Genomic DNA, 27800 nt, shown 5'->3' with positions numbered 1-27800 from the left:
ACAGGCAGGTAAAGAGCTCCACTGCATCCATCCATGGAAGTCAATTTATTCTGAACTGGATTTGTCAATGTGGCCTGACAGTAGAGAAGGTCAACGGCATCCTGGACTGTATCAACAGGAATGTTACCAGTAGGGTCGTGGGAAGTGATTATATCCTCCTCTGCTCGTTCCTCATCAGACCACTTGTAAATACTGCTTCAAATTTCCCTAGCATGGAAGAGACCTTGATTGAAGCTGAAACTGTGGAGGCTCAGACTGGATTTTAGGAGATACTTTTTTCCCCCAGTCATGCAGTGCAACATAGGCCCAGAGAAGTTATGCCATTTCTAGATCTTAGAGATTTTTCAAGACATGATTGAAAGAAGCCTTGAGAAACCTGGTTTGACCTTTATGCTAACACTGCTTTGGGAAGGAGGTTGGACTAGAAACCTCCCGAGTTCATGGTCAGCCTGAGTGACTCTGAAATTGAGGGATTCTGTAATTCTGAACATGTCCTACCCTCATGGAATGATTGGAAAATCTACAACAGTTTTAACAGGAAAAAAAAAAATCACAAAAAAAACACCTCCACATCAAGGAAATTACAATGCCCTAGAATCATTAAATATCGTAGCAGGAACCCACAGAGATCATACAATCCAACACCTGGACCCACACAGGATGACCTAAAAATTAAACCATATGTCTGAGAGCATTGTCTAAATGATTTTTGAACTCTGGCAGCCTTGGTGCCATAACCATTTCCTTGGGGAGCCTGTTCCACTGCCCGAACACCCTCTCTCAGTGAAGAACCTTTTCCTAACAACCCATACCTCCCCAGCTTCACTCCATTCCCTCATGGCCTGTTGCTGGCACCAGAGAGCAGAGATCAGAGTCTGCCTCTTCACCTTCCCCCATGAGGAAATTGTAGGCTGCCATGACGCCCCTTGTCAGTCTCTAATCTGAAAAACCAAGTAACCTCAGCCACTCCTCATACATCTTGACCTCTAGACCATTCACTGTCTTTGTTGCTCTCCTTTGGACACTCTAGAATTTGTCTTTTGTATATTGTGGCACCCTAAACTGCATTCAGTACTTGAGGTGAGGCTGCACCAGAGCAGAGCAGGACAATCACTGCCCTCAACCAGCTATCAATGCTGTGCTTGATGTACCGCAGGATACGGTTGCCCTTTTGGCTGCCAGGGCATGCTGCAGGCTTATATTCAACTTGCCATCAAACAGAACCCGTTTCTGTAGGGCTCCTCTCCAGCCTCTCTTCCCCGAGTCTGTGCATATAGCCAGGGCTGCACCATCCCAGGAGCAGAATTCAGCACTTCCTCTAAATTTCATACAACTGGTGATGGTCCAGCTCTCTAATTTGTCAACATCTCTTTGCAAGGCCTCTCTCTACCCTCAAAGGAGTCAGCTCCTCCTAGTTTTACATCATCTGTACACTTATTTAGCGTACATTTGAGTCCTGCATCCTTCTCATTTGTAGAATTACTGAAAACAACTAGCCCCAAAATGGAGCCCTAGGGAACCTGACTAGTGACTGTACTGTACTGAAACACTGACACTTGGTAAATCTTCTGTGATGTCTTTTCAAAGACATGAAGTGCAGGTAATCCAGAAAAAGAACATGGAAGCTGGATGGTGACCTTGTATTTGGTCATTTTTCCAGTAAGAGTAAGAACCTTTTCTTTAAGGTGTCAAAAGGAAATTTTCTTTTCGGTAGATTTCCTATCACCTTTGTACTCTGTGTTTTTTCATCTTTGATACAGACCACTGTTAGAGAAAGAATTCACCATATCAGCTGCATCTCTGAATCATTCTGGAAACTTTGCATACGTACATGGTGCCATAAGGATACAAGTTAGGATTAAGACATACTATGAAATATTATTTTTATGTGCTGTGAAGACACAATGCGCTGTCTGAGCACATCAGAAAAACACAAGGAAAAGCAGCACAGACACTACTGTCAATTTTAGCCAAAATGAGATCAAAGAGGTATATAATTCTGTATTAAAGTAAACATGAATATGAAGTATTTTAAAGATGATTACTTTAAAGGAGTGCACTCTTGGAAACACAAACAATCTCTTGCCTTTCTGGAAAGATACCAAGACTGCAAAAAGCTGCAAAGGACAGCTGTAGTGTTCAAATTCAGCTTGTAAAATCGCTCATAAACTTCTGTTGTAAAGTTTAAGCCATCAGAACTACAATGCTCAGAAGCTAAGCTTGTACAACTATTATTATTGAACAAATAGTCAATGTAATCTGGCCAAGGTACTTCCTTCACGCATTTAAGCTTGTCTTGACAGTTTCCTTTTAAATCATACCAATGACCATTCTTGCATGTAATATATACTAATATTTATGAGCTGTGACACAATCACCATCTCTAATCACAGCCAATGAAGGACAATCTGTGTAATGAATTCAAAACTGATGGGAGAGTATATGTGAAGAGTTTTAGACACAGCACATTTTCACTATATCATGCTACACCAAGGGCTTGAGCAGGCATAATATTTGTAAAAATCTCTAATACACCTCTGAAAATTAAAAACATACCACAGGTGGACTGAAACTAAATAGGCAAAGCATCTCAACATACATAACATACAGTTCTCTTTTGCAGAATTCAAATGGGCACTAGGGGCAGGTACTTCTGAGCGGAAACTCCCAGACTGAAAATGCCTATCAAGACCTTTATATATGTTAAGAGATTAAGCAAAAGCCTTGGCTAAGGAATTTTAGGAGAAAGCATTGGTATTCTGTGTCATTTCTGGACATTCAAATCAACTTAATTTTTCAGTAGTGAACATTGTCATTATTTACTTTATCATATGTTACACTTAAGCTGAACCTCAAAAACAACATATTTCTAAAACATCAGTTATCTTTTTTTTTTTTTTTTTAAGTCAGTTATTTTTATGTTCTCTGTTAACATTTTAACAACTGAAGTACACAGACTGCTGGTAACCATCTCAAATTACAAAATTGCTTGACAATGCAGATTAGTATGCAAATTTCAGAAACACTCTAGGGTCTAAACATTTGTTCTTCTCTTGTGCAAGTCCCTTATTTACATTTTGCATGCGCTTTTATTTCTAAGTTTTTATCATTTTTATATTTAATCATTTCTATATTTTGTTTTGTTATTTTTTAAAAGCAAACTGCTCAGTCTTTAATTCATGACGGGAATAGACTTTGAACAGAGCATAGAGCTTTACTTTCTTTAGATGCTTACTTTTTTTTTCCTACCATCTCTGTTTCAAAGAAGATGTCGATTCCTATTCAGTTCTATGCTAGTGAAGTGTTAGTTAGCGGTAACAAAGAGCTAGCCAATGTTTTGAAGACATTTTTCCAGTCCCAGTTACTCATACACTTGCCCATGCACATTAATCTGTCTACACTTTACATTCCACAATTATTTTAACTCCAGAAATGTAGGCAGCCCACTCATCAATCCCACAGTGTTCTGACAAGACACAGTTACACACAAAAATCATTTTACTGTGTCTTAAAAAGGATAAAACTGATGTTGTTCAGGTGCAAAAAAGAGAAAACTATGAAAGAGCATGAAGCAGTATGGTCCTGAAGCATTAATGGTTAGTACTGATTGCCCTTTACACTCATTGTTATGAGTTATGTATTTTTGTATGTGAAATCAGTTTTATGTAAAAGTTGCTAAGAAATGCCATGAACAAGATAATCAAACGGAAGCCTCAAAAACTCTAAGCCTAGGAAAAAAACACAGTATTTATATCGTGGGCAAATATTCCCTGCAGTTTTGTAAAAATGTTAGTGTATGAAATTAATTAGATTAAGTGATGCTATACACTAGTGGCTGTGCTAAGTTTTCAAGCTGATAGAAAACGCAATTATTCTTGACAGAGAACTTCAAAAAAAAAAGTAGTTACAGGTTAAAATGAACAGTGTCATCATCAGAAATCAAAGTGCAGCAGTTTTAGATTGATACTTTTTGAGTTACAGAGCATTTACTCTGCAAAGGAAATAGGTGGTTGTTTGAGACAGGATATGAAGCATTAAAAAGGATAGAGTTTGTGATTTTAGCTAACACAATCGTATCTCTCCCTTCACTCCTTACCATTAGTCTTCTCATTCTTTCTTTCTCAATTCTCTCTGTTTCTTTCTTCTGCTCACGTTCGGTGTTAGCATGCCAAGTTGCCACAGCTTTAGAAAGTTTCTGAATTTTCCCAGCCACTGACCGGTGGTATTCTTTGAAATCTTTAGCATGCTGCAATATACTATTGAGGTATTCCTAGAAAAAGGAAACAAGTTAGTACAGACACTTGGACAAAGCATATGCTTTGAAATCAGGAATACAGAAGTTATAATCTTATTGTTTTCCTATTTATTTCACGATTTGGAGGTTTTTTTGTGTCTTAAAAACTCTAAATGTGAATAAAATACATAACAGGAAAGATCATCACAACAAAGCAAATTGAATTTCTGTGACCAGACAAAGAGCTAATAAGTTAAAATACCTGATGCTTCTGTCTACGCTTCCTCTCCTGTTCTATCTTCTGCTGTTTCTCAAGCTTTTCTGTCATACGGGCCTCCCTCAAAGTCTGGCGCTTGCTTCGCTTGTAGGCTTTGGAGTTCAGTGCTGTCTCCAACGTTGTGTCACGACGCATGCACGCTACCACCTCTTGTCTCAACTACCAATGGGCAAAAAAGAAACAAATAGACAGTTTTGATACATGGAAAAACAACCATAAGCATTGTTATGGCATAGTAAAATAATAAGCAGAAAACACCCCAGCTTCCATTTTCCTTATTATAGTTCTACTAACAGCCAGCATCTACACAGTTGCAGCAGATATATCTGTTCCCCTAAACAAATCTTAAGCCTCCACAGGGTGGCCCAAAGAGTTCATCCTTCATAATTTTTTCCTTCTTAATAAGATAGCACAAATCACAAATGTTCTGTTGCAATGCAAGGACCTAGCCAAGATGTTACATCATCCAAATAAAACACGAATGAACAACATATATAAGATGCTTTCTAGAGCTGGAGCAGAACAGAGTTGACAACTCCTTTCATTGTCAGCTGCACAGGAGACAGCAGGGAGAGTGAAACAGTAAAGGCTTGGTACAGTACAGCCACAGTCCCAGCACCACAGCAGGGAGAGCCTGATGCTTTTCATTTAACCTCCAACAAAACTTCATTACAAAGAACTGCCAGGGCAGTGGGAAGGAAGACTCAGGCATCATAGTACAACTACTGGCAGAGACTTCTGTCAGGAAGTATTTTTGCTTGACCTGCCAAATCACATGTTTAGTCCTCCAAACTAGCTGAAAAAACCTACAGCAAGAGGCCCAGAAGAGTCTGGCACTGTGTTTCTTTTTCTGAAATTAATTTGCTGATACATACATTCAAGACCAAACTTCTCTTTTATGTGTGATCTTGTTAAGCTTAATTTTCAAAGTCTGTGCTACCGTGAAAATTCTGAAAACAGTTCGTAAGAAATACCACATACCACCACCATACAATTCTTCCCAGAGCAAGAGGACCCATGACAAGTATAAAGAATGTCCAGAAGATGTCTACTTGGATTTGTATTGAAAATGGATTTGCAACCTGTTCTGCTTGTTTTCGCTTTGTGCTACTACCATTTTCCTTATAAAAGGTACGGTTCTGGTTCTACGGTTACTTTAGACTGGCAAATGAAGCAGGATGGAGAAAGAATTCTTGTGCATTTTTAGTAATCAAACAATTTCTGTGACATGCTTATCAGTAAAGTTTGCTCTAACACAAAATCTCCTGCTTAGATTCAGAACTGTTGTAAAGATCTCTTGCCAATTCATCCTGCGTAACACATACACATTTGACTATAATCTCTAACAATATTCTTGAAGCAAAAGGCATTACCTGACGCTGGAAATTCAGTAGCCTAAGTGCTTTCAACTCCACTGTCGCCTTGGTTCGCAGATCAGGGGGCAGAGAACCAGGCAAGTTCTCCAGTTCTTGGATTCTGTGAGCAATTCGAGCTTGAAGCCTAAGTGAATACAAAAATGGATAAGACATCAGGAAAAATATTTAAATAGTTATCAAAATTACACAGTTAAAATAGGCATTTTATCTCAGGTATTGATTTGGCTTTTACCACTTGTTTCTAAATTAAAAGAGTTCTGCTGAGATAGAGATTAGGTATCCTTTTCCATGAATTGTCAATTAATGAAAATACTCGTCAGCCTTTCTTCTAATTTTGACCAAAAAGACATGCAATAAAAGCAACTTAGAAACTACATTTTACTTATATATCCAGGATTCTGTTTTCAGACTTCTTTGATGGGTATTGTTTTGTGCACTCTACATTTGCAACCTCCTTTTGCATTCATTTGCAAATTCAGCAGAAAGAGAATAATGGACAAGCCATAAGAACCTTGTTTTATTATATTTTTCACACAGAAAATCGAGATCACAGAGCTAACAGTTATATAGGTTTCGTGGTTTTATTTACAATAAGTATTTTTGTGAACTATAAATTTTGCTGAAGCACAAAAATGACAGACCCCAAAATTCTAAGTCATCCAAAAATTGTATGCAATTCAACTGATTCAGTGCCCTTCATTTTCCAAATACATGAAGAGAGAGAGAATGAAATAGTGAGCACAAAAGCACAAGGAAAAGTGGGTGAGCAAGGAAGAAAGTGAAAGGGAATAGGACAGACAGCGAGAAAGAGGGAGATAAAGGAAACGAGAGAGAGAAAGAAAACAGAGTCCTCTCTCTCCCAAAATCAAAAACCTAAAGCTGAAGAATGGGAATATCTTTTATCTCCCTATACTGCGCAGGACTCACAAAAATCTCAATTTTCTTTACTTCCCTGAAGCCCAAAACATCAGATCACATTAAGAACAGGCTGCTGTTCTGTGATGAGGACTTTTGAACTGGTGTGAAGGCAGAAAGAAAACACTTCTATGGAGCTTTTTTTGCATACAGTGTTCTTTTCCATGTTTCCCCTGCCTTTCACCCTCTCAGCACTCCACATTGTGGTTTGTGTACTGTGCCACAAATTCTCATACACTTGACATGTAAGTCTTACCGCTGGAAAGTAGATCACATATCAGGCAAAATGGCTACACCTGATATATGGAGTTAGTATCAGAGTAGTTACGTGCATAATGACTCGTATAATCTGAAAAACAACTAGAATCACTTGTGAAGTGGCAGACAAGATCTGTTCTGTAACAGTACTCCTTCCCAAAATTCTATAGAACAACATACATTGTCTTCCCCAAAGATTTCTGAAGTTCCTGAAGAAAAAATATCTAATGCTGCATAACTGCAGAAGGCTAACTATGTGCCCTCAAGAGAACAAATAATTGAAGCAAAATTGGGTTAGTTAAGTTTTTCATAGAATGAAATGTAAAACCTAAAGAGTTACTGTCTAGCCAGAAAGAGTTTCATTAGAAACATCGGTACATTTTGTTCTTTAAATAGGCTGTACTACACTAAAAAAAAAGTCTACACTTTTTACAATTTCACTTGGAACTGGGCATTCCAGTTACTGAGAAGACATTTTTGTGCAACTAAAGGTGTAAAATTCTGAGAATTATGTGGTTTCCTTGGAGATTAGATGTGCTATTGTATATCCATACAGAAAAGCAGCCATGGCATACAAACAGAATACCATTAGTATTCTAAGTCCACGATGGGTGCTCAGACTGTTGATTATTCACACATTGATGTAATCATCAATCACAACTATGATTTATTTCACTACCCAAATAGCTGCCATGCTTCTGAAACAATTACCTAAAAAAGTTATAGCCAGATCCTGGTTTCACTGACTTCTAGGAACTTTAGTGAGTGAAGCAGTCACAACCTTCCCAGCCTCCCATTTTGAGCTGTGGACTTAGTAAGGCAGCTGAATACTGAACGTATTTTCAGTTGATATATTTTTTTTTTTTTTTTGCTAGCATAGAGTATTCCTTCTTGTACTATACAAGGAGACGAGCACAAGAAGTTAATCTAGCTTTTTTCTACTATTCCCTACAGTTTTAGATAGCTAAATTTACAAAACATTTTGCAAAAAAATATGAAGTGTTCACTGACTGATTTTGTCAGAATTGGTTTGTTAGCCTAACTCTGGTAAGAAAATAGATGAAAGTGCCTCCTGAACATAAAAGTTTATGCATTATAAATTTAATTAAAAGCCAAAGTTGGGCTGGAGTTTGCATTTTTATCATCTAAATTATTAAAAAAAATCAAAATATGCAATCTCCTTGAGATATAACTAAATATAATGCAAGTTTGCACAGTGTGCTGTTACGTCCCATTATCACACTGAGCAGTCCACTCCATATAAATGAGCCTTCAAACCGCTAATCATTTTCTTTCTTGTCCTCAATCCTGCTTTATTGAAAGGCTGACCATGAATAAATACACATAAAATTATTATATTTATTATGTATTATTATATACGATGCAACTTAGTGTTTCAATGTTAAGTTTTCCTCCATATGCTGAAGTGACCAGAAGAACAGAGGTTTGCACTGAGCTACCCTCGCAACACTTACTCTTTCATGAGTGATTATCATCCTTTTACAATACAGCCACATGGAAGGAGTAGGAAAAAAACAACAAAACAAACAACAAACAACAAGACAAAACACAGCATTTCAAAGTCAGTACAGATGCTAACTCAGAAAACTCTCACAGAAACTCAGGTTTGTTCTCAAAATAAAGTCCTGGTCAAAAATATGTACATATTAATGAAAATATAAAGCATACATAGAAAAGAGTAAAGAAAAATGGCAGCCAAATGAGTTATGTATTAAACAAAAAAAAAAAAAGGAAACTTATTTGGCAGTTTTCTTTCAGTCTTTCCTGGAAGTATTAAACATATTGCCTTGGTTATTAACAGTAGTAGAATTTTCCTGGGTAGTCAATAGGATTTTAAAAAGAATTTCATGGCAGACATCTCACCTCAACTGAATGCCACAACTGCTTGAAGTGTTTTAAAATTACAGCCACCTTCAAATCTTTAAAGAGAATGCCTGCATTTTATTGGACTATTCTTGTCTTCATGGAAAAATTCTAACTGCTATTAAGTCAATGGAATTCATGAAGAGTTTCCCAGATGATTTTACTAGGACTTGAGGAATATGATCTTATCTTACTGAAATGATACATTTAATTAATCTTTGCAGTTCAGCAATTTATCCTCATCCATGAAGAAAGTGGCTAACGTATCTACACACAAATCCCTTTGCAATTAAGTGATGTACACCGCTCCCTCGTTAACTGCGGTCAAGGTTAAGGTTATTCTTGTACATTCCAGCAACTCTGGAGTGGACACCATACAGCAAGTAACGAATATACACAAAAAAGATTTTGCAGATAACAGAAAGAAGGTACTAACAGTCCACAGGACACAAGTACATTTTTTTTTAATTAATGATAAGATGGAAACAAGCCTTTCCACATAGCAGTGTAACTTTAAATTACACTGCATATAATTAGCTTTAAGGGATCACCTATTCACTAAGACTGAAAAGCAGCACTCGTTTTGAAAGAAGTGTTAAGGAGAGTTTCAAAAAAAAAAAAAAAAAAAAGCATGGTATGAATTTATCACCTCAGCAAGATTTTAAGGACCTCAAGTTTAACAGCTCTCCACATATAAATACTTTAGAATTCTTACAATATTCAGGATTTTAAATCTCTAGGTATCTTTTTATCCACCTTCAGCCAGTCATACAGAGATTTACAATTATCATACAATCCTTTTTTTAACAGACGCTACAAACAGCTTCTTGGCACAACCATGTGAATTTGACTACAACATTAACTCTACACTTTCTTTCTTTCTGTTAATTTATGCCAGAGACTTTTTTTAAATAAATGGATCAAGGGTTTTCAGGGAGAAGAAATAGTATGCTGATGTTACACCCCATTCAAAGCTTTTTCAGACCCAGGAATTTTGTTAATAGGTCCACTACTGCTTCTCCATCTGCAGCAGTCTATTTAATACATGGTTAATGGATAGGAACACTGTGCTGTAGTTGTATGTGCCTATTTGATAAATTGTCAAACTACATAACATCCTAGTAACAAGGAAGGGAAAAAGAATTGCTGTCACTGAAATAAATAGATGTGATTTATTTAGTGTAATAGCAAAAACTAAAGTATTTCACCTTTACAGCACTGTAATGTGTGCAAGTAAGACATGCTCTAGTACAGAAACAATATAAGTGATCCATAAAAAAATGGAAGTGTACACAGTAGCATGTATCCTCTACCAAATAGGAATTTGAAGAGATTTCCTAAGTCCAAACCAAACAATCTGCTATGTGTAGTCTTTTCCCTCCAATTGATAATCTCTAGAAATGTTATATGTGCAGGTCAAGATTCTTCCGCCTGCAGATTCTGAAGGACAACTCTTGTTGTCTCAAGGGCCTTGTTGATAGGAAAAGGGCAGGAGAAGTCTCTTTCTAGTTCTACAAGAAATGCTATCCTCTACACTTTGTTATGAATATAATTCCTCAACTAATTAGGGCACTCAAGAGGCAACTTTTAAAGACTGTATTTCCTGGTAACCTTTTCTTTAATCTTGCCTGTGTCATCCTTAATATTCTCTTTAGTCTTTTGGTAGTCCAGTCAACACCTTGATCACTAACAATTTGCTTTTGCTTTGGCCACCCATTTGACCTCCACTGCTCCCTTCCTTATTTGTTTGTAATTTTGAAAACTTACCACACTAAATTGGTTTCTCTGTAGATTACAAGGATTTTGATTTCCTAACTTCTGCTTTCTGAAAAATCCAAGTAACATAGTAACACAGCAGAGAACTTGAGCATTTTTTAAACTTAGATGGTTTGCAACGATACTGCCAGTATGCTTTGTCTAGGTTGTAACTTGAGATGAAATTAAATTATCAATTTGAGTTTGATGTTTCTGTACTTCTCTTTGACATGGTCCCTTCTCTGGAAGCTTGGTTTATCTGATTGTCACTACAATACTTGATAGTAAAGACTATCTGTTGAGAAAGTGCAAAACAACAATCTGCATATTCATTTGAATTACGTTATTCACTTTTACCTATATTCACGTTCTTGAAGTATTTCAACAGGGTCTAATCCTTGTGGCTTTTGGATAGGGCTGATGCGATTCTGCTTTTGCTGCAGCTGAACAATGGGTGAAGGCTGTCCAGGTGGTGGTTGTGGTACAGAAGGTCCAGGCATGGCAGCAGCAGGCTGGGCAGCAGGAGGGGCAGGAGAAGGCCTTCCACTAGGTGGAGGTGCAGGAACCTTTTGAGGAGCAGTGGAGACACTCATATCTGGGGTTTGGCCTGAATCATAAAAAAATATTTATTTATAACATGAAATATGGAATATAGGAATAAATTCAAGATGGATTCTGAAGACAAAGCATGAAGCTAAGACCAACATACAAAATTACCAGAAAAAACACACACTGAGATAGACTTTACTCTGTATTTAAAAAAAAAACAAAACTTTAAAATGGAAGTACAAAACACACTGCAGGAATTGGTTGAAAGAAAAAAAAAAAACTTGAAACTTTATGATGAATGTTATTATTTACCCATCCGTGCTGACTTTTAAGTTTAGCATTAGAAGACATAAAACAGCTCTATTTGGACTAGATGATCTTCAGAGCTCCCTTTCAACCTCAGCCATTCTGTGATTCTATTTCCCTTAAGATCTAAGTCTGCTTCTTGTTTGTTGTCCTTGCACCACTTTAGAATACATCTATAATCACTGAATTATAGAATGGCTGAGGTTGGAAGGGAGCTCTGGAGTTCATCTGTTTCAACCCCCCTTCTCAACCAGGATTACACAGAGCTCCTTGCCAGGATGATGTCCAGATGGCTTATGAAGATCTCCAAGAATCTCCAAACTCTCTGGGCAATTGATGCCTAAGCTCAGTCATCCACACGGTAAAGAGGTGCTTCCTAATGTTCAGGCTTAACTTCCTTTATTTCAGTTTGCAGCCGTTGCCCCTTACCTGTCTCTGTACACCACTGAAAAGAGCTTCGCTGTATACGCTTTGATCCCTCAAAAATGCCTTTTGAGGTACCTATATACATGTAGATTTATAAAATCTCCCTGAGCCTTCTGTTTCCTAGGATGGACAGTCCCAGCTCTACCAGCCTTTTCTCATAGGAAAGGTGATTTGGTACTTTCATTATATTTGTGGTCTTTCAAATTAACTCCTCAGTTAATATGAATATAGTACTTGTCATTTACTGTGTTCAGCTCCGTGGCTCCCAACATGAGGACAAGGACCTGTGGAAGTGAGTCCAGAGGAAGGCCACAAAAATGATGGCCACAAAATGGCTGGAGCACCTCTGCTACGAAGAGAGGCTGAGAGAGTTGGGGTTGGTTCATTCTGGAAAAGAGAAGGCTCCCAAGACACCTCAGAGCGGCCTTCATAATAGACACATAGAGCGGCCTTCACATAATGGGGGCCCACAAGAAAACTGGGGAGGGAGTCTGTCAGAGTGCAGTGACAGCACGAGGGGTAAAGGCTTTAAACTAAAAGAGGGTAGATCTAGATTAAAGTAAAGAACGTTCTCCTTTATATCTAAAGGTGGTAACGCACTGGTACAGGTTACAGGTTGCCCAGAGAAGCTGTGAATGCTCCATCCCTGAAAGTGTTCAAGGACAGGCTGGATGGGGCTTTGAACAATCTGGTCTGGTGGAAGGACTCTCTGCCAATTGCTGGGGGATTGGAATTAGATGATTTACAGACACTACCTTTCACGTATTTCAGTACATCATTATGTCAACAAGTCACCCATGCATTCAGATATGAAAAAAATTGTCACTGACAACAACAGACACAGTAACAATTAAGCTGTCACTTAATTGTCTGAGGAGTCATAGTAATTTAATGCTAGGAAAAACAACTACAAATTATGTTTGCAATCAACATAAACAAATCCAACATTCTGAAAACTAGATAAAAAGACTCCTAGTCTTCAGAGATCACCATTTGTCATTGACACATCCACTTCAAACTCCAGAAAAGGAACTTAAGCATAAACTTCGCCATTTTCACAGAATCACAGGGGTTAGAATGGAGATCATTGAGTCCAAACTCCCCTGGGGATCCCAGAACTGGACACAATACCCCAGGTGTGGCCTCACCAGGGCTGAGTAGAAGTGGGGGATAACCTCCCTCTATCTGCTGGCCACACTCTTTTTAATCTACCCAGGGATGCCATTGGCCTTCTTGGCCACGTGGGCGTACTGCTGGCTCAGGGCCAACCTGTTTCCCATCAGGACCCCTAGGTCCCTCTCTGCAGAGCTCCCCTTGAGCAGGTGAGCCCCTAGCCATTACTGATGCATGCAGCTATTCCTCGTCAGAGATATAAGACTACACTTGCTCTTGTTGAACCTCATCATTGCATTTCAGCTTTAAAAAAATAAAAATAAGGACAGCAAAGCCACCAAAAGCCCCTGTGTAGTCTCACTTTTCAGTCAATCATGCAAATTAAACTGTAGAACACACACTACCATGATGGACTTCATAATGAATGAAAAATAAATCTAAAGAAATAAACACAATCTTTAAAAATGCATCAAATAAATCCTTTTAACAGATAAAGCAAGAACAGAGTTTTTTTTCCTATCAAAAACAGCAGTGAAAAAAGACAAACTCTAAGCAGCTTATACTTGAACAGGACAAATATATTATTATGGCATACTGGATTACTTAAATAAAACTATCCATCTAGTGATTTTATACACCTTCCAGCATTTTTCAGTCACAGCATTTGAGCTAGAAGCCACTGTGCCTGATAAACTCATACATACAACCTCTCAAGAAACACTTTTCACCCTCTTTATTATCCCACTCAAATTGTAAATATTTGTTGGGAGTATTCCAAGAAAAGCACTTCTACATATGATTACGTACTATTATTTCATTTCCTTTTTATGTAGCCCTAAGTAGCTGACTAATGACTGAAATTTTTTTATGACATCAACTATCACAGTCATCACTGTCCCCAGATTTACCCACAAGTAACAGCACTGCATAAGATTTCTAATGCATGAGAAGCATGTGTTATTCTCAAGTCTTTAATATTGTATTTCTTTTTAAATCTCTCAAAGAAAAAAAAAAAACAAACAAAACCCTTCAAACAATTTACTATTAGGGACTTCTAATTACTTTCAATACAATCCTTCTTTCACTCTACTTCCAAACCATATAATGAGCCTGTAAATCCAAACACAAATTATTTGATTCAAAAATTATTATTAAATGTGGGAAAAAAAAATGATGATATTCTGTTCATTAGACCTCAAAGACTACAATGTACTTTCAAAGCAACCCAGTTAAGAAAAATGCTTCATTCTGCTACATCTTGAATACTTTTGTTTACAGTAACAAAGAATATGTTTGAAAGACAAGCTTCCTGCAATTAAGCATTCTGAGAACATAACTTAAGTAGATTTTATGGGTGTCCCTCAGGCAGCTTAAATATTTCATTCTGATTATAAAAAGGTGCTTTATGTTCAGGCTGCCTAACAACTGCAATAATTTCATCTGGTCAATCACTCATGGATGAATAAATGGTTAGATTCTCCTTGATATTTAAGTCCTAGGCACAGTAAAGGTTACACTATTTCTTCTGTATGACTTCTTACTTTCCTTTTTTTTCCTGCATCTTTTTTGTACTCTCTACCTACACCATTTAACCATAACTCTGTGTATGACAAAAAAATTGTATTATACTCCTCTCTACCTTCACTCCAAGTTTTAGGGGTAATGGCAGCAGTATGTCCGGGTATTCCTGGAGCAGGCCCTGGTCCAGTTGCAGTACCACTCATTGCATGTAACCCAATACCTAAAATTTGACACAGGAAAGAAATGTGTTGAGATAAAAAGCATTTCCAAGCATGCAACAATCAGCTGCTTTCCAGCATGCTAGTCTATTCAGACAAATAGTATTTTTGTGCATTAAACAAGGTTTTGAGAAGACTCTACTGTGAAAAAATACATAATGAAGCATGTTAAAATCACATCTAAATAAACCCTCTATTTGGTAGCTAAGTCATATGCACTGAAATTGAGTGACCAGTGGAATTATTAAAACCATTACTAACAAGAAAACAAGACCATCTTACATGTAATGCTCAGTTTCTAATGCTAGCTCAGTAATGGAAGTGTTCAGAAATTACAAACAGTATTTAACGTGCCAGTTTTCTTAGCACCAAAATGTACCTGCTTACTACATTGTAACATCTATTATCATTAGAAGAAAAAGAATACTAAGAACATTTTCTTTTCCTCATGTTACGTACTTGATAGAACACTATACATGGTTTGTTTTACCTTCAGTCAGCTTGCTCCAGATTTCGTATCTATTTTTTCCCCATAATGACAGGAGACTGAAAATTCACTTTAAGAAGAATAGTAAAATTGTGATCAATTAATTATGATTAGCATTCAAAAAATATCTGACATAACAAGGCAGATACTTTAATTTCAGTGTTGACAATATCCTATTAATAAGAGATGTTTTATGCACTTGCTTAAGGTTAAAACCAGAGGCCAGAAAACTGTTTGAAATTACAATTCTGAACACCATGTGTTTCTATAATGTTCCACAAGAACTTCCAAAAGTTATCTGTGCAGTGACACAAGGCCTGGGTGCACTTACCAGACTGTCTGTTGAAGGCACTGGGAGGCTGCTGCTGTTGAATGCCAGGCAGGGTCCTCTTTCCCTGAACAGCAAGCTGAAGGTTTTCAGGTAAAGGCTGACCTCTAGCTAACATTTTGTATGCTAGAATCTGAGCCCGCAGCTGATGCAGCTGTACAGGGCTGAAAGGGGAAGGACCTCTGTTGGGTTGACTCATAACTTGTGGGTCTCCAGGTATAATAGGTCCTGACTGGCTGGGGGTCATCTGAGGTGGAGTTGGACCTCCTCCAGACATCGGACTGGAAACATGTTCTGGTGCTCCCAGTGGAGATGGGTGCGGAGACATATAACCTAGAACAGATAAGATGATTACAAACTTACCATCCCGTGTAGTCAAACCTAAATTCCGTTAATTTTCATTAGTAGTACATAGAGTATATAAATGTCTCTCAAGTCCGGATGGTTGTAGTATTTTCTACAAGAGCAAAGTGCCACCAGAAGTTCGCCTGGGGTATCAAGATAACTACGTGATCTCTTGTCTGAACAGTTATGATTCTGTGGTTTAATTACTCCTGGAAAGAACAATTACTATCATATTTGGAGTAAGACAAACTTGAACATGAAATAGAACACAGGAACATCAGGATAGCATACAGGTTCATTAGAATGTTAGACAAGTATTTCACTACAATAAATACACAGTAGATTCTGCATTTTTGCAGCTGGATGCTGTAGTGTCTTTTTGATGTACAAATGTCAAGGAACACCTATTCACCCTTACTGACCCTCTTTGCCAAACCTCTCCAAAATACAGAAATAGAAATAGGCAGTATTTGGTTTCTACACATTTGTTCCTTAATATATACAGATTAAGGCTTTGAGTCAGATGAACAACACTCAATACTGTTTACCATCTGGGTGCTCATCTTGAACTTGGAACATCAACTGCCAGCACAAAAATCATCTTCTAAAGCTGCTGCTGAAGACTAGTACTCTAATAAAACTCTAAGAGATCAAGCACAATTCTGAGTCAAATGGTGCTTGTACCTTTCTATAGCAGTTTTATGTCTAAATTTTAACTGCACTTAATTTAACTACACATAATACATATTTCCAAGAATTTTGTGACTCATCCATGAAAACAGATGGTGTAGATTTTTGGTGAGATCAAGAACACACAGCATATCAGAATAAAAATATTAAGAGTGATCTTTCAGGTAAAGTGATACAGACAGCTAGATTTTAAATGTCTACCAACAGTGAAAAAAGGTGATGGTATTTACCCACTTCACTCTGGTATTGTGGAGCACAAATAATGTTCTAACCAGTTTGAAAATATGTATGTATACACACACGGACACATATATAATAATTAAAAAATAAATTAAAACTAGTATCAAGAAATCTTCTGGCTCATGTTCATATGCTTTACCAAGCCAAGGGATATGGAACTCCAAACTTCATGTAAACAAAATAAAAATTAATTTTGACCTCTCCTTAGCTTCACTATTCTCGTTGGTCTCCCAGTAAAGGGAACATGGACAAAATCTCAGTCTCAAATTCTCTTTTGTGAGATGACATAAGCTGTAAGTCACTAGAATTTCTACAAGTAGATGGATGAGAATGCTAAAGAACTGAAAGTCTAGTGATGCTGTGCCTCTGGGGATGAAAATATTTTACAAGCTTTACATGTCTCTGGATCTCTAAATAAAGGAAAAAGAACACAGGATTTTGAGGATCTCTCCTCAAAAATGGAAAATGAGATTGAAGTACGGTAGAGGAGTAAAGGTATTGTAATGAGAAAGGCCAAATAAAACAAGACAGAAATGGACCGGGTTCAATCTTGTAGCTAAAGATGAAGACCAGAAAGAAGATTTTGATAAGAATAAGAAAAATTAAACAATTTAAGAGAAAAATAGGGAAAGTAAGGTGATGAGTTCAAGAAAAAAAAATCTTCAAAAGTTAGTCACTGAAGTTATTTACTAGATCATTACAAAAGCTGTTTACCCACCTATTAGTAGTGATAAAATCAACAATAAATTACCTTAAGTTTACTTCACTTATTTATCTCCTTTCAGTTACTTTTGCCTTAATTTTTTTTATTAGAATCTGAAGCTAGAAATTCCTCTTGCTAAGAATACTGCTTTAAGACAACAAATACTACACCACAACACCACCACAAAATTGCATTATTGTTTTATACCTGAAAAATGCAAGATTTATTGCTATGTTTATCCAATACTATTACACTTATAATCTCAGAATTTGCCTTAAAATAACACCTATTTTGAATTAAATTGTTTTCAAAACTGTCTTTTGAAAAACAGTTTATTTTCCCTTCAACGTTTTCCAAGTTATATATTCCTTAATCATTAACACATTTCAAACCCAGGATCTTGAAATCCATCTGTACTACAGAAATGAGAATTGTCGGACATGATTTTGAGCACTTGTTTCAAGTCCTGGCAGTTCCAGCTACAATTCTGCAACTAGTTTGTAGAGACGAGTCTCTGGAAATATGCTTTTTTTTTTTTAATATTCTTTTAATTTTCTAGATGTGTGTTAACTGCACCTTCATTCTCCCTCAAAGTCCTGTGTACTAAGATCTTAGTAATAAGGAAAAAAGGCTTGGCAAGAGTTAAGACTTAAAACAATTCTAATAGAATATCTCAGAAAAGAACAAAGGCCTTTCCATCTTGTAAAGGCTGTAAAATGTAGCACTTAGAGGACCTAAAATTTGAGAGGTTATATGCAAGTTTTCCCTTTTAAGTTTAAAACTTTTCAGAAGATTTAGTGATGTGAAATAATACAGTTAACTGCCCTATCCTCATAAACTATATACCTATCTTATCACTCTACTGCAGGTAAGTGTGTACATATGGGCTCTGAATAAGGACACATGAAGACTCATGAAGATTGAGTTTAACAAGCATATGCTGCAAAAGAAAATATTAAAGACACAAGGCTTAAGAATGTTTGTGTACAGTTAAGAAGGACATCCTTTTTAACTCTGCAAACAAACTTTCATCTGCCATGAAGCTCATCAAATGCATTTTTGTGGCATGCACGAATTCCCACAGTAAACATTCTGTTTTTAAAATCTCTACATCATTGTTTCAGGATGAAATATCAAATACCACTTCCTCTACATTTTCCACATAAAATTTTATCTTCAATACAGGATAAACTCTTTAGCTTAATCTTCATAACAGAAGACAGCAAAAGCACTGAATGATAAAGTTGCAAAACACTTGCAACAGAGGAGTTCTATGAGGTGGCAAAAAATAACAGATAGTTCTGAAAATTACACATAGTAGAAGACATACAATTCTAGCAAAGGGAGGTCAAATAGCCCCAGATGTCATCTAAGCTGGGGTAACTCGAAGTATCAGGTTTCTCCAGGTCTCATCTAAGTAAGTTCTGAAGATCTTCAATGATGGTGATTCTTAATCACTCTCATGATTATTTCCCTCCTTCGGTCCCCATTGTGCTTTATCTATGCAGGAGGGACTGATTCTGGTTATGTCTTCTCCATAATCCCACAGTGGGATTAGTGAAACTACATCAGAAATCTTTCTGAATTTTTAAGCAATTAACAAGTGCTGCTTTCTTAACTGTATAAGTGATTAAAAACATCTGACACCAACTTTTTTTGAGAGAAATGCATCATAAGATGTCATAAATTGCATATTCTCTTCAGTACTGACAACAGAAGAAATCTTATTCGTAACACTTCACCAAACACAAGTATTTTTGAAAGGCAGACCGTATAAGTTTCTGCTCTAATTGCTTTTAATTTCACTTTAGTTAACAGAAGCGAAGACCAACTTCCTCATCTGTTACAAAGCTGAAGAACTAGAAAGCTAAAAATTAAGGTAAGACCTTTTTTCCCTCCATTTTTAATGGTACGATTAAACAGAAGAGAACACAATTGAATTCTAAAGTCTAACAACAAATGGCAGATAAAAGAGTCAAAGTTTTACCACTCCAAATACTGCAATATTTAAAAGAGATCTTGACTTCCACTAAAAATTAAGTAGACTTGAAGGATGATGATGCCTGAGGATCATATACATAAAAACTTTCTGCTAACCCCGATTGGAAGGTTACATGCTTATCCAAAAAGATCAATGTAAGAGAATATTTTGAGGAGAAAGATACAGAATTGAAGAAATTTAGTTCAGTATAGCATTCACCTTAACTGTCATTTCAGACAAAAATTTAAGTTTATTTTTTAAAAAATAAATCACGTACATGCTCGCAATAACAGTGGAAAAGCATAATACCTGAAAATGCACATTGATAAATACATTCATGTTGGATCAAGCCTACAAAATTTTTTTTAAGGTAAGCAATATATAAAAGCTTCCCTTTTGGAGGTATGGCCAGTGTCTCTTGTGAAACTCTCAGCCAAGAGAAAGACATAGAGGCCCCATGTGTGCAAGTAATTTAAAACTAGGACTGGAGAAATAAACTGTTGAGAGGTCTTACGCTGGCAGGCAGATGGATAAGGTGACCCAACACAACTTTTCTCATCTTTAAAAGGAAGGAAAAAAATCCAAAAAGAAAGTGCAGCTAATTGAAGAACAGTAGGAACAACAATCATTGTTTGTAGAGTAGCAAAATCATGGTGAATTTTATAAAATAACTAAATTGGTGTATCTTTATAGTGAGAAGTGCAACAAATACGGGTTTCTAATTAAAAATATATACAAATTAAGTCCCCAAACCTTAAATACCTACACTTGTTAGCCTTCATTTACCAATAGAAAGCGAAACCACCCACACTATTCAAACAGGTCTATGTGTCACTGTTGTGTCACCCTAAGTACATTTACTTTGTTCTAAATTCCAGAAAAACTGAGGAAATTGTTTCAGTCCACTTATATCTCTTTAAGAATTATAATTAAAGAAAAAAACAACATTGTCACATATATATTGGGCTTTTTGCAATTTCTCCCCATTCCTCTTACAAAATCAAATCTAAACATAGATTTAATTTTCTGAATAACTCTGTTTAGCAGTTTAACAATTTACAGTAAATTTCATACTTCTAATATCAACACTGGGACCTCCAGCACCAAAGTTCACAGAAGCTGAACACACTTTCTAACACAGCTCAAATTCAGTTAAATGGAGTATGATTATTATTTAAGCAGCCAGCTATGAAGTCAGAGCAATGGACTTCTATTTCTATTTAACTCATTAGCATTAAAAAAAAAGGTTTTAATACTGAAACAAGGACATCACTGTGTATGCGTTCAAGAAAAGGAAACTGGTCACTGCAAATAGTCAGGAATGTTACCCTTTCTGCCATTTGGCAACAAGAGTGGAAAGGAGTAACTGCTGAGGAGACAGATACCAATTAAGTTTTCCCATAAATTAATACCCAACGTTTTTGTAAAGCATGGTGTTGCAGTATGACTGAAATAAAAATGTAACAATCTGTCTCAGATTGTAAGAGATTCCTCCCACGTGACTAGCATGCCACTGAAAATCAAGGGGAAAAAAAAAAAAACAACAAAACATAATCAAAGTAATAAAGTTGCATATCTTGTTTTAGTAATTATCATTAGTAAAAAAAAAAAAAAAGAAAAGGGCAAAAAATCTCAGAACAGTAATTGCCATGGAAACAGCAAATATGAATTTATGAGCAGAATGACAAAATTGTTGCAGATTTACGTTAGAAATGTTTCTGATTTGCTCATCAAAGCACATCCTCTTACCACAAAAAGAGTCAGTTGATTGTATCTTAGTAGACTGTAATAATCACTACTTCCAAAACTCTTGATTGAGACTTGCTCTAAGTTCAGTGGTCCTTATTTCAAGATTAGTTATTCACAGCAGCATGTTCAATTTACATAGATTATATATATCTACAACTCCATGTACAGTTTACCAATTCATTTATAATTTATAACTCTCATATATGAGCACATATTCTATATCCACAATTTTGTTGCTATAATTTCTGATGAGATGCAGAATTTATTTTTTATGCCTTCCCCCCCACCCCACGCTTTCTAAAAGGTATACAGAATCATAGAATGCCCTGAGTTGGAAGGGACGCACAAGAATTATCGAGTACAACTCCTGGATCCCCAAAGGACCACCCAAAATCAGACTGTATGTCTGAGAACATTGTCCAAACACTTCTTGAACTCAGGCAGGCTTGGTGCCATGACCACTATCCTGGGGAGCCTCTCCCAGTGCCTGACCACCCTCTGGGTGCAGAACCTTTCCCCAACCCTCAGCCTGACCCTCCCCTGTCTCAGCTCCATGCCGTCCCCTCGGGTCCTGTCGCTGTCCCCAGAGAGCAGAGCTCAGCGCCTGCCCCTCCGCTCCCCTCGTGAGGGAGCTGCAGGCCACCATGAGGCCTCCCCTCAGCCTGCTCTGCTCTGCTCCAGGGGACTTCACTGCTCCTCATACATCTTGCCCTCTAGACCCCTTCACCATCTCTGTACCCCTGTTTTGGACACTCTCTAAAACATCACACAGTACTGGAGATAAGGCCGCATTAGGGCAGAACAATCCCTTCCCTTAAACAGCTAGCAGTGATGTATCTGATGCACTGCAGCTACAGCTGGCCCTTCTGGCTGCCAGGGCATGCTGTTGACTCATGGTCATCAGCTAGCTGAACAAAACCCCCAGTGTGCCTCTCCTGCCTCTCTTCCCCATCTGTATGTATAGATGAGGTTGATTCTACCTAGGTGCAGAATCTTGTATTTGCTCTTGTTAAGTTTCATACAACTGGTGATTGTCCAGCTCTGTTTGAGCTTTGTCAAGCTCTCTCTGCAAGGCCCCTCTACCCTCAAGGGAGTCAATAGTTCCTCCCAGTTTAGCATCATCCAGATTTACTCAGTATGCCTTCAAGTCCTACATCCAAGTAATTTATGAAAACATTAAAGAGAAATGGCCCTAAAACGGAGCCAGGTAAATGCAAAGTCAGGTAAAACGTTGCTCTCAAATCATCATGCTTCCATCCCCCTGAATTCAATGGGAAAGTTTTAGCTGAATGTCGAATACCTAAATGCAAAAGTAATTTTTCATTTAACCAATACTGTGAGGTGCAATGGAAAAACAATACTTTCTAGTGTTCATGGTCCTAGATAGGGAGGTCAAATGATGCATTACGCATTAGGGTTTCAATCACAGACCACTGAGTTGAACCTTACAAAAATGTCTGTTTTTTTTTTTTGTTTGTTTTGTTTGTTTTTTTTTTCCTCAAGTGGATGACTGATGAGCACTCCAGACAAGACGTTATTCACCTTGGTATGTTATTCACCTTCCCCTTTGATACAAGCTTATTTTTTCCAAACAAAGCTGAATGGAAATAATTAGAAATCTGTTCCACAGAACTACTGACTCTTTGGGGCATAACGGGGCCCCAAAACCATAGAGCATGCACAGTATGTATAAACCTTGGCTATGCTGGTCCATTGGACTCTGAGGTGGACCCATCCCAGGGTGAGGAGGTCGCATACTCTTCATGGAGCCACAGTGAACATCTTCAACCATTCCTTTTTCATGCAAGCCATCAATGGACTGTGGAGAAAAAAAAAAAAAGTATTTAAACAGAGACAGTGTGTAAATCCACTATAAAAACGTAAAGGAGTTTAAGTTAAAATCTAAATAACCATGAAGTACAAACTTCTCTTATCTGACATTCAAAATAAATACAATGGGAACCATTATCCCTGGAATCATACATATCAGGAAGCACATAGCACCACTGGAGCGCTTGTCCCCTTTGTTTCTCTTTTGACAGGTTTTTTGTGTATTTTTTTTGCTTCCTTATGAACTGTTTGGCAACACCAGGGAGGCAAACCATCCACATACAAGCACATGAGCTGTATTGGTCTCATATTACAAAGCTGTGTAACACACACCAACTTATTAAAGTACAGCCTGTGGCTTGGCCTGAGCTATTTTTAGTCCAAACTTTGCCCTTTCAGTCTTTACTGGAATGCCCCAAACATTGTTTCTCTTCAAACATAAAGATATCATTGAAGGAGGTTCCCTATTTTTGCCTACAAAGTAGAGGTTAAGGCAGTCAAGGAAGGGAAGACATTGTTCTACTCAAAAACTTGTGCTCCCTATAGTCACTGTCAACTCATTCACTCCTCAAAAACTACAGTTCCCATGGTACTTGGAACGCAAAACAGGACCAAAAGCCCTTCTCAGACAGCGAAGAGAAGACAGCCTGGGGTTACAAAAATATGCAGAAGGCACGCAGGGCACTGGAAATTGCTCCCTAATAGAAACCTCAAAACTCCGAATATGAAAACACAGGAAAAGTAATATAAGCAGGAAAAGACACCTCTTAAGAAAACTAAAAAAGTTTACCTGAAAGCAAAAATTATACCGGATCTCTAATGCTTATTAACTACTGGCTTAAGAGTGTTTGCACAGCTTTTTATTAGGAAAGGAAAGGGTGGCATCACCTACCTTCTCTATACAGAAATATGAAACTATGCCTTTCTAACACATACTTGCACACACACTAAATACTGTCTTGCAAGCCCTACTATAAACATAGACCCTGCAGCCCATTTTCTCCGAATGTACACCTACATATTGATGATATTTTTTTTTTTTTTTTTAAAAAAAGGGACGTAGGAATAAGTATTCCAATGGAAAATGCAAGTTGTTAGAAAATGCATAAGAAGCTATAAAAAAGTTTAAGAAGTTACAGGGGAAAAAAAAAAAAAAGCTATACAAGTTACAGAAAAGCACTGTAATGTTTCCTCTCCTTGATAAATTTGTTACACGTTACTAAATTTGAATTAAAGAAACATTATCCTTTTATACAGAAAAAGGAAAAAAGCTAACTTTTATATAAAGGATTTACAAATAATTTTTCAGTTTTCCATTGAAATAATTTTGTTTGATTGAAATTATCTTTAAATAGAGGGTTGTTTTTTTTTTTTTTTTTTTGGTTAGTCAGCACTTTTGAGGTATTTCACCATCATTTTCCTTGCCAGAAACTAAGGATAAAAAAACAGGAAACTTACCAAGAAAAGGAGAAGTAAAATGGATTTTTGTTTCAACAAATTCTTTAGTCATTACATTATAAAACTGTCTGTGAAAAATCTTTTATCTGATAGACTATTTCTGATTACATGAACTTGGGTTGTGGAGTAGTAATGTAGAGATAGGTTCAGTGTGATGACCAAGTAAAACCCAATGCCATTTTCTGAGCATGAAGAGCTCTCTCCCTGTCCCTTCTCAGCTATTTATAGACAACTAACGCTGACAAGAATGCTCAGTTCACATTTTGCCTGCAGGAGCTAAGTACTACACAAACCAAAACACCTGTAAAACCAGACCCATTCCTATTTTATCGGGGCATATGCTCAGGTCTAAATCTTCAGGGCCTCCAAGAGAAGGAAGACACTGTGCACAAAATTGAATCTGTTTTCGAGAACAAAGGGCTGTGACTGTATACTCTGTGGTGTGACAGCAGGGATGGGTGTCACTGCACTGAACTAATGGATGGCAACAGTGAAGCCTCTGTTGATGCTGGCAGCTTTGAAAGGACCTAAGATGGGACATGGCACACACATCCAGAGCATCAGAAGTACTAGCACACAGGAGGTGGGAAATGGGGCTAGCATTAATGAAGAGCAACAGTGAAAAGGAAGACAAATACATGCCTACAGCTGTCCTTTCAAAAAGAGAATTTAAAAAAAAAAAAAAAGGAATGGAAGGATAGGCACATGACCATACACAGACACGTCAATTGGAGGAGTACTTCTGTGGGAAAATTTTTGTAAAATATGTGTTTTAAAATAAGTAAATAAATAACAACTGGCAAACTGAAATGTTTCTAGTCTAACAGAAGGGAGCACAAGTATAGCAAAAATGGGTTTGCTTCTGTGTATTTGCTGAAATTATAATGTGAAAAACTAAAAGTGAAATTCATTAGAAACAGGTAAGGAAAAATAGAACTGATTAATCCGTTTTAAATTTGAAAGCTAAACAAAATGAAGATGGCACAATTTTCTTTCAAGGCAAAACTAGTTTCAACGATCAATGATTAAATGCAAAGAAACTTATGCTTTCAAGAATATTTTTAATCAAAAAGAACCTCTACCGTCTATGGGGAAGAAAAAAAACACCTCCAAAACCACGTAGGCAAGGACTATATAACTTGAAAAATGGTTATTTTTCAAAACCTTTTTGAATCACTATATAGTTACAAAGTTAGATAACTTTAAACCTATGTAACAGGTTAAAAATCACAGAAAACATCCCACACACAAAGCAATTTCTGTGAATTCTTCTGTCCTGTATAAATTAGAGATGTCTTCCACAAAGACATTGTTGGCATGAAAAATATAACCTATACCAGCAATACAGCACTACTGTCACATCGGTGTGTTCTATTTTTCTTTTAATATGACAGAACAGATGGGAAATAGGAAGCTGAGACATACCCAACTTTGAGTACATATTACTATTATTGTCCCTGTAAGTAAGAACAGGTACAGAGAACAGGACAGATATATTACGCAATGCTTCCTTAAGACCTAATGAGGAATAAGTCTCAACTACATGTAAGCTCATACTTACATGGCTGGCAAAGCTGGCAAACTTGCAGACTTTACGTATTGCCTAAAATACAAGGAACATTTTACCTACACTGCTTTTACTCTTCATTAAGTAAGGTCTTCTCATAAAGAGTGTTACATCACGATTTGACCTATTTCCAGATAAACTGCAGATTATGGTGTCTTTTTTTTTTCCTCCTACTTGCTTTGTAAACAAATAAAACATGGGCCTTGAAATCAGAGACTAAGATTAAGAATCAAAATAGGTTTCTTCTAGACCACACATTCTCTACACTAACAACAAAAATTACATAGACCAAATAGCAACGTGTTGTCACCTAACCACACAGCCACATCACTGATAGACAGGCAGTCTGACTGTAGTCGTCCTTGCAGTAGGGATTTAACCAACAGTTCTGTTAATCTCATATAAATCACCAGAATGCCATCTCACACAAAGTCCCTCTTAATTTTTCAAGTTCAAGAACAATACATTTTTTTTTTCACTAATGTAAACCATGCAACAAAAATAATACAGGGAACACTAAAATCATAAATCCCTATCTTCTGCCTCCAGAAAAGCCTGTATGGATATGTGGAGATGATGGTTTCATCGAGATAGACAGCTAAGCTTTACCATCCCACCCTCTCACTCCCACTCCTCAACAAAACTGGAGAAGCAAGTATGATGAAAAAAAGGCTTATGGACTGAGATAAAGACATAATGGTAATCACTCACCAATTACCATTATGGGCAAAACTGAATCAGCATAGGAAGATTTGTAGTTTATTGCCTATTGATAACAGGCTACAGCAGTGAGAACTAAAAGCAAACTAAAAAAACCTTCCCCCAGCCTCCGCCATCCACCCTCTTCTATGTCCTCCCCCTGAGCACTGCAGGGGAACGGGGGCTACTATTAGCCCCCGACACTTCATCTCTGCCGCTTCTTCACGGTCCCTCTCTGCCCCTGCTCCATGCAGGGTCCCTCCCATGGGATGCCGTGCTTCCTGAACCGATCCTGCAGGGGCTACCCACAGGCAGCAGCTCTTCAAGCACTGCTCCCACATGGCTCTGTACCACGGGGTCCATCCATCCCCCAGAAGCAAACTGCTCCAGCACAGGTCCCCCACAGGCAGCAGTTCCCACCAGGCCTGTAACGATTTCCTTGGCAACATCACTGGTAGTCTAAAGATTACTTAAGGAAGTAGTAAGAAAAATAGCTAATTTATTGTTTCTGTCAAAACTGAATTACATAAATCAAAAGTAAATTTTCCTGTGGAAGTTTTTTTTGGATTATTATATGAATATACAGTCTTCATCTTTCATATTAACAGCAGTTAAGTAAATGAACTTTAGGAATTACGATTTGTTAATATCTATTTATATAGATCATTTCTATATCTACCTACTTTTCCACACTTCATTTTCATTTTTATGCATCATGCTATGCTCTGTAAACTAGTCAAACATCTAACATAGAATTAAGGTGCTTTACCACTTAATCTGTTAAATTTAGAAGTGAGAACCACAATACCATTGCACATATGGATGTACATCCCACTAACAGTTGCACAACTGGGACACTTTTTGCACACTCCCCCACTTTTACTACGCTTG

The 27800-nt window shown here is 37.2% G+C and overlaps 1 protein-coding gene across 7 annotated transcripts in view; it reads right to left on the bottom strand.

The window, feature by feature from the left end:
- Positions 1-27800, bottom strand: part of SMARCA2 (SWI/SNF related BAF chromatin remodeling complex subunit ATPase 2) — a 120378-nt gene that overhangs the window by 79617 nt on the left and 12961 nt on the right. For all 7 annotated transcript variants that reach the window (XM_068667787.1, XM_068667789.1, XM_068667790.1 and 4 more), the window contains 7 exons: positions 23051-23174; positions 15651-15980; positions 14733-14834; positions 11057-11306; positions 5885-6011; positions 4497-4670; positions 4097-4270 (listed from right to left, as the gene is read on the bottom strand). In XM_068667787.1, coding sequence (XP_068523888.1) covers positions 4097-4270; positions 4497-4670; positions 5885-6011; positions 11057-11306; positions 14733-14834; positions 15651-15980; positions 23051-23174 — 1281 coding nt within the window. The remainder of the gene's footprint in view (positions 1-4096; positions 4271-4496; positions 4671-5884; positions 6012-11056; positions 11307-14732; positions 14835-15650; positions 15981-23050; positions 23175-27800) is intronic.

The sequence above is a fragment of the Anas acuta genome, chromosome Z (genome assembly GCF_963932015.1).
Source record: "Anas acuta chromosome Z, bAnaAcu1.1, whole genome shotgun sequence".
Taxonomy (NCBI): Eukaryota; Metazoa; Chordata; class Aves; order Anseriformes; family Anatidae; genus Anas; species Anas acuta.
The sequence above is the reverse complement of the archived record's forward strand: the minus strand, read 5'-3'. Positions and strand labels throughout refer to the sequence as shown.